Source organism: Prunus avium, chromosome 8, assembly GCF_965620075.1.
Source record: "Prunus avium chromosome 8, drPruAviu1.hap1.1, whole genome shotgun sequence".
NCBI lineage: Eukaryota > Viridiplantae > Streptophyta > Magnoliopsida > Rosales > Rosaceae > Prunus > Prunus avium.
In genome coordinates, this window is record NC_142291.1 from 31981327 (window position 1) to 31989535 (window position 8209).

At 36.4% G+C, this 8209-nt stretch overlaps 2 protein-coding genes across 3 annotated transcripts; both read left to right on the forward strand.

Annotated features, from left to right (window-relative positions):
- Positions 1-612: 612 nt before the first annotated feature.
- Positions 613-2170, forward strand: LOC110748610 (uncharacterized). The gene is made up of 6 exons (XM_088245858.1): positions 613-1218; positions 1353-1536; positions 1591-1634; positions 1746-1811; positions 1901-1966; positions 2090-2170. The coding sequence occupies exons 1-6, from the start codon at positions 613-615 to the stop codon at positions 2168-2170; spliced, it is 1047 nt and encodes a 348-aa protein (XP_088101984.1).
- Positions 2171-5602: 3432 nt separating this feature from the next.
- Positions 5603-7262, forward strand: LOC110763669 (transcription factor RSL2-like). 2 transcript variants are annotated; one of them, XM_021966501.2, is made up of 5 exons: positions 5603-6178; positions 6279-6566; positions 6680-6745; positions 6829-6894; positions 7018-7262. In XM_021966501.2, exons 1-5 carry the CDS (start codon positions 5603-5605, stop codon positions 7114-7116), a joined length of 1095 nt encoding a protein of 364 aa, XP_021822193.2. In that variant the 3' UTR covers positions 7117-7262. The 2 variants fall into 2 exon arrangements, with proteins under 2 accessions (XP_021822193.2, XP_088101059.1); XM_088244933.1 differs by having other exon boundaries at positions 6285-6566.
- Positions 7263-8209: the final 947 nt, after the last annotated feature.

Consider the following 8209-nt stretch of genomic DNA (forward strand, 5'->3'; position numbering starts at 1 on the left):
ATCCAACACCAATATTGTCTCTAACTTAACCATTTAGGTACATCAAAGTTACAACTTCAATAAACTCAAAGAAGTGTAGGGTTTTTAACTTAATAGGCGCTAGTGTATTAGTAGTGGATCACCGATCGACTGTATTGTGTCATCTTCTCGAAATGAGATTAATCTATTCACATCCATGACTTGTATTGAGTCACACATTTACTGACGTTGAGAGTGTCAGTCAGACTAAAGTCCACAACTGTCATTTTTCATAGATGTAAGTACTTCGGTTTCTGTTTTGACATATTAATGTTGTTTTAATATAGACCAATATTTAATTCATAATGATTGCCATTGAACCTGGTCACTCTCTTAGCTGTACAAGGCCCCATCAAGGTCGACTGCTGCAGATCGTATAAAGATTCATGACTATTTCATGTCCCTGGTATTTGATTGGTAGTTAAAGAATTGATAAGTGAAATTCTATTTGGAATTCAAACCTGGGTTTGGCTTATCCTGTCTATAAATATGTCCCCCATTCATCTTTGTCCTAGAGCATCAAACAAGTCTAGCTTTCTTCACAATCATCACCAAAGCAAAAAAGACTGCTCTATATACATAGAAATATCTTATATGGAATCTGTAGCAGCCATGGAAGATGGTGGATGGAGCTCACATGGTGGAATGTACACCTCTGATGAGGAGGCAGATTTCATGTCTCAGTTGCTTGCTAACTGTTCTGTCACAAATGAGATGAATGAGGCTTCAAGCTCTGCAATCCCATTTGCAATTTGTCCAAGCCATGAATATTCAATAACTAACAGGGAAGACATTGATCAAGGATCACATTATTATTCAGATTTTGCTAATCTCTATTTTTCAAATGGGATTGATATTTATGGTACTGCCAATAATGGAAACTACTACACCAGTGACTCTCACCAAATTATGCCAACAAATTACCATAACTCCGAGATGTCTCGAGGTCTTTGGGATGCCAATGGTGCCAACTTGTTCCTCAGTCAAGGTGAACAATTTGGCATGGATCATCACCAAGAATTGAGAAATGGCAATGTGGAAGAGCACTCTAACACAAACCAGACAGGAGCTGCTTTTTCTGAAAAGCTTCTGCAGCTTAAAAGGGAATCTCAGCATGAGATGAGAATAAGGGAACCCGCGATGGAAATTGAAGTTATGGTGCCTGAGAATTCTAAGAAAAGGCCTTGCAGTTCAGTAGAAGTAAGTATACACAATAAATTTTAGTGTTGCCCTTTTATGCACTTGGTGATGATTATTTTTTTCCTTTTTCTTTTTAAGGAAATGGGTTATGCGATCAGCATCTCTAATCATAATTGAATGACTAAATGTTTCAGGTTCAAAAGAAGAAGAGGAATGTGAAGTCGAAGAAGGGTCAGAAGCCGGTCTTAACCAGAGACATTGAAGATAATGATGCTAGCACCAAAGGGCAGAGCTCAAGCAGTACTAGCTGCTCAGGGGATGAGGACTCCAATGCTTCTCACCAGGATCTGAGTGGAGGCGTGAGCCCTTCAAGCTTAAGTCCAAAAGGGCTTGAAGGGCTTGAAGATCTCAACTTGAATTGCAAAAAAAAAGCCAGTAGGGGATCAGCAACTGATTCCCAAAGCATATATGCAAGGGTAACCCCATAATCCGAATGCTGATATATTGACCACACTAGCAAGCTCATTCTTTGAAAATATGCTTTCTATTTATCAATATGAAACTGATTTGCTACATGAATATTGCAGAAAAGAAGAGAAAAAATAAACGCGAGGCTGAGAATTTTGCAGAACCTTGTACCTAATGGCACCAAGGTTAGCAGCATATACGTACTGCAATAGTAGCAGATTTGATATGACTTTTGTAAGAGCTAATGTAAGTTGGTTTATTTTTGGTAATGCAGGTTGATATCAGCACCATGCTTGAGGAGGCTGTCCAGTATGTGAAGTTCTTACAGCTTCAGATCAAGGTAATAACAAAAGAAAGAGAAAAGAATGTTCGACATTCCACATATTGGATGAAGTTTAAATCTAAGTAGGAATTTCCATTTGATGATCTAATAATAATTTTATTTCGGTTTTCAATTTTGCAGCTCTTAAGCTCTGATGATATGTGGATGTATGCTCCTATCGTTTACAATGGAATAAACATCGGAATTGACTTGAACTCTTGAAGCTAATCAATCGGAGATGGTCATAGAATGTAGTAGGAGGTGGACCTGCTGTTATAACAGAACAGAGTCTGTGGACTATGCATGGTTAACTGAGGGCATTGTTTGAAATAAAGGCACACAAAGTGCTCAAATAGCAACTTGTTAGAATAAAACCAAATTGAAAATGTGATTAGTACCAAAAAATAAATAAACTAGTATATATCTGTAATTGTATTAATACACAATACATTCAAAATTAGACTACAAATAAGGGTTGTAATCTGTAAGAGTCCCTGTGTTTCACATTTGCTGTGAGCAGGAAAAAAGAAAAGGGAAGATCCATGCTTGAATTAATTTTCTCTTGCAATAATAGCCTTGCTCTGACAGTAACAGAGTTTTATGTTTGTGCCAGAAATGAATGCCTTACTGTGATGAGCTTCATGATTTACTTGTACTGTTTTTATTTACATGAACAATACATTTATTTGTCGAAAGGAAAAATATGTACATAAGAAAAGAAACATGATCAAATGGTACCGATATATCTTAATCCTAACACATTTCACATCCTCCCTCACCAATTAGGGTCAAAACTAAACAAGGAAAAGAAAAATGCTTGCCAACTAAAACAGAGGAGGAAAGAGAAGTTTTCCATGGACATAAAATCAGCAATCTTATAATAGTGACCGATATTCAACAGAGCATTACCATAACCAATTTCTTACAATTGATCTTGGATAGGAGGAGGAACTTGATATATGAGGGAAAAATAGAATGAATCTGCCAAGGTGAAGTTGCTGAAGTATCCAACCCAAAAATCAGTAGAGAGGCTCAATGTGCATGGTTTTAGTATGTTTTATGTGGGTTTACCTAGAAATTTATGGTTGGTTGTTTTAGGGCGTAGTCGTCATTTCAAAGTTTAATTTTTAGGGTTACACTCCGAGGTTTCAGGCACATGTCCCTAAGAAAACAAATAAGTAAAAATGTGACCCTAACTGTGTCACAGCTACAACTATGCTTAGGGGATGGGAAGGAAAAAAAAAAAACAAGGCACCAACAAAAAAGTCCTGGAGCTGCTGCTGCAATCTAGAACACCAAGACTTAATTCTTACTTAATTAGCAATAATTTACACATGCCATATATATATGGGCACTAAGAACTTCTTTAAATCAAATTCGTCGAAATCGGGGTGTTATGCACTCAGAATCATAACAAAATGATCAAGTGCTAGTATATTGTTAGTCTTCCTGAGAAGAATTCAGCTTCGTTGTTCTTGATAATTAACAAATAAACACATTTAAAACAATATTTATTCTAAGTTTGAAAAAAAAAAACCGTATAAATTTACGCGTGACAAACGAGCTCTTGCCTCTTGGCCTCTGTGAAGTGTGAATGGCCATGAGCATGCAGTGCAGGGCTGGCTGGCTCTACCAACTTCCAGCTCTTTCAGGAAAAAAGAATGGTGGCCCAACCGCCCAAGAATGTTAGAAATTAAAGAAAAATATGAGGGATGTTTTTCATGCAGAGAAGGAAATCGGATTTTAAAAGGGTTTCAAATACTTTTTTGTAATATTATTGTACTATTTTTATGTTATTTATAGAAATAAAGGAATATAATTGTTGAGAGAATTAAAAGATTTTGTTCCTTAATTTTTCAAATTCAAAACTCATGTCGTGCAAATTTTGGGCGGCATTGCAGAGCATGCATTATGCATTACAATAATATGGAAGTGCTCGTTTTTACGCGTGGAATGAGCGTGAACTTCGCCGGGATCTTAGTTGGAAAGAATTTTGAGTCTTGATGACTAGTTCTCTTCTTCACTCACACGTGTGCCACTGCCAAGTATTTTGGGATTGCCCATAATACAACTCATTTTTGAAGTTCCTTCTTATTATTAAGTTTTAGGCTGAGATTATGAACCATTGCATCTCATGTTTCATGATTTTGATCCAACGGTATGATTAGGAAGGAAATGACAAAGATGGTTTTGCCCCCCTTCTGTTTAGTAGACTGATAAACTTGTCTCTCACGAGTGTATACATCTCTCGTCATGGGCAGACACAAGTGGATACGCACCCGAGACATGAAAGTGTCCTTAAGTGGTTAAACTTACAATGTCATCGTGATGATTTTGGTATAATGGTTTTACAAATTTTTCTTATACTATAGTTAGATTTGCACTCCAAAGGGTCAGATTGGTTTTTATTTTATTTAAAATTTATCATCTTTAGATGATGATGTATTGTTTCCAGTTTAAGGAATGAGTTGTCTTCCTATAAATAAATAAAAATTGAGTTTGGCAAACATCACAAACACAGACCAAGGTCCTCAAGAAAAGAACCTCTAGGCAAACCATATTTACTAGTTAATGCAGCTAATTCTGAGTACACCCTTGTCCAATGCTTGGTCCCAATAGTTTAAATAGACATATTTCCAGACAAAAAGCATATTGTAACATAATAAAAGGGTCACTTTCATCTAAAATGCCTAAGCAGGAAAACTTAGGCAGCTAATTTGACCTATTCTTACAAATCATAACAGATAGTCTACAAAACTAGCCCTCATCAGAAGAAACTACAATAATGTAATATGATATTAACAATTTTGGCATGGAACAAGCTAAATGCTAATCCAGGTTTGTCCCAAGAAGTCAATGACCTAACCAGAATTCAGATCCAACCCCAGAGAGGAATTTTAGTCAATGAGTTTCTGCTTTTGCACCAATACAGAGTTATGCCTCAACTGAACTCCATACTTGTCCATAATGAGATCATTGTTTTTGTTAGGTAAGATGGGCAGATGGCAGTTATGGAATATTTTCCCAACACTTTGTGGATGATTGTAATTGGATTATAACTTTATAAGAACATTGGGAGAGGGGACAACAATCCAATCTGCAGATATTACTGTCTGGTTCCAAGAACATTTCAGAGAAAATGTTAGACCATTTTACATGATCTTGCCGCCTATTTATTGATGTCCTTATCAGTATGAGTTGAAACCAAAATATTATGCTTGTTGATTACCCCCACGTTGTCTTGTTTGCCAGGTGTAAATTCTCTCTCTCTCTCTCTCTCCACCAAATATCATTCTCTCAAGCATCTCTCTTGAACAGTATTTCTGTGATTTTTTAAAGGTTATTATGTTATTTTAATCCATCATTGCTTTGAACTTGGTCCCATCTGAGTTGTCCTTAGATGACTTCTTACTGTATTTGTACAAATTAATTGTTTATCTAGAATATGATTAATGAGATAATCCCATTGTTTAAATTTATAAATGATTTCTGAGTTTCTTGTGGCATTGTTCATAGTTGGGGTATAAATATGCCACTTAGCTTCATTCCCACACCACTCATTCACAGAGCATCATATATGAGAATCTCTTAATTGTTATTAATTAGAGTACAATAAAACCTTTTTGTTCCTTAATTAGGCTTCAAAGAGGCAATATGGAGCATATTGGAGTTGTTGCAGAGGGAGAATGGACCACTCTGAGTGGGATGTGCACTGCTGAGGAGGTAGATTTCATGGCTCAGTTGCTTGGAAATTTTTCATCTTCAAACCATCCAAGTGGCACATCAAGCATGAGAGTCCCGGACACTTTCTGGCCCGGGGATGAATCACTTACAATGAACATGTCAGGCAACCATGAAGGTTCACATTATTCATCAGAAACTTCTATTTCTGATTGCAGCAATAGGATTCTTTTTCCCACTTCAAGCAATGAAAGCTACTACTTGAGTAGTGATTCTCACCCCATATTGGTGACAAGCAATAGTTCCATGTCTATTGATTTTGGTTCTGGGGATGGGATCAGAAACCTCAATTCCTATCTGATTGAAGTAAATGATCAATGCTTGAACCAAGAACCAAGTGAAGGAAATGCAGAAGAGTATGGTGCCAACCAGCCTGAAGCTGTGGTTCTGGGGAAGAGGAAATATGATATGACAGTACAAGAACCAGACATGGATGATAAAAGTAACCCCTCCAAGAATTCTATGAAAGGAACTCAAATTTCAGAAAATGTGAGTAGATGCATAAGCATATTTTTCTTATCCTTCACTCAAACTTTTTACTTGGTTACAGAATGTTTATGTTCTTTCTCTGATCATAAATACAATGTGGGTTCAGATGAATAAGAGGAACATAAAGTCGAAAAAGAGCCTGCAGATCATAACTAGAAACAATGAAGAAGATGGCAATGCAGGCCCCAACAGACAGAGCTCAAGTAGTTACTGCTCAGGAGATGACTCCAATATTGCTTCACATTCCCATGAGAATTCTCAGGAGCTGAGTCCAGGTAGTACTTCGGCGTCAAGCTTGAGTCCGAAAGAGGCTTCAGCTCTCAACTTGAGTGGGAAATCAAGAGCTAGAAGGGGGTCAGCCACTGATCCCCAAAGCCTCTATGCAAGGGTAAGTTCCTATAGGCTACAGATCCTGCTTGTCGCCTGTCTTAACCATGTAAAAAAAAATTTCCCTATAGATATGTAAAATCAACTAATTTTTCTATCCTTTTTGTGTTGCAGAAAAGAAGAGAGAAAATAAATGAGAGGCTGAGAGTTCTGCAGAACATTGTCCCCAATGGAACAAAGGTAGGCAGTATGCCTTGTGAAACAATCTTCTTTTCCCAAGAGGTTGATGCAAAATTCTCAAATTTATCTATTTGGAATTGCAGGTTGATATTAGTACAATGCTTGAGGAAGCTGTCCATTATGTGAAGTTCTTACAACTCCAAATTAAGGTAATAACCAAGAAAATTAACCCATGATGAGCAATAAGTTTTCGAATGTTCTAATCGAAACCTACATATCTGAAAATCGGTTGCTGATATTGTTGTTTTCCCCCCTTGTTTGATCTTTTGTAGCTGTTAAGCTCTGATGATATGTGGATGTATGCTCCCATCTGTTACAATGGGATGGACCTGGGACTTGATCTGAAGCTCACCTCACCAAAGCAATCATAGAAAGAAAACTTGCTTTGGAACCCAAATCTTTTCTCAACTCTCAAATTATGCAAGAAAGTTGAGAAAAATGTTGGTGAAAAGTTTAGGTTCTGCAGCATTTTCCATAAATTCTTTTTATAATGTAACAAACAGACATGACTGTGCTGTGAGCTCCACAACCAAAATTATTCTCCAATTTACTAATTTTGGGCTGAGTGGGTTTGAGGAAGTGATGTATTATCTCATACAAGGGATGAGATGATTGATTTGACATACTGATTATTCTGCAGTTGATATTCTTCTACTTCAGAATGAATATTGATGAATAAACATGATGTTTGGATAAAGTAAGTTGGTTCCTAACACCTAAGGAAAATATTTGGACATGCCTTTTTAATTTGTTATAAATAGATGTGTCAAATCCAATCCAGTAATGACATTTGTCAATGAAAACTAGTAACTTTGCGTGTTAGTCCCTATCCGAATTTGACAATTGTCTAAAAGTGACACATGGAAAAATGTTGTGTGTTTCATTGACGTGAACACACCCCATGTTCTAACATATTTCGTGAGAATTCTATATAAATAAGGTGTTATTGAGATCTCACATTCACATCCAGACTTCTCCTCAAATCATAATGCATTGCAATTTCTATTGCTTGTAAATGCTCTTGTTCTTAGTTTTTCATAGCATATGTCCCTATTCAGTTTTCGATGAAACACACTACTTACAAAATGATATCAACATGACCGATATGGTCAACAAAATTGATCGAATCGATGATTACCCGTACAAAGATTTTAGCGCTTTCACGTTTAATAATGTATTATACACGTACGCACGTATTTCTCATATTTAATACACGTATTTTTTTACAAAAAATTCAATAAAACATACAAAATTCACGTATTATACACATAATTCTCACATATTATTGAATAAAAATAATATATATTGTAAAAAAGGTACAGCCGGACGGCTATACTCAGTTTTTTCCTAATTTTTTAAAAAAATAGTATAGCCATCTGGCTTTACTGTTTTGACACGTGGCACCTAGGCTATGGGCGTCCTTTTTTATATATATGTAAATAGCATAGCCGAGGCTAGACATTT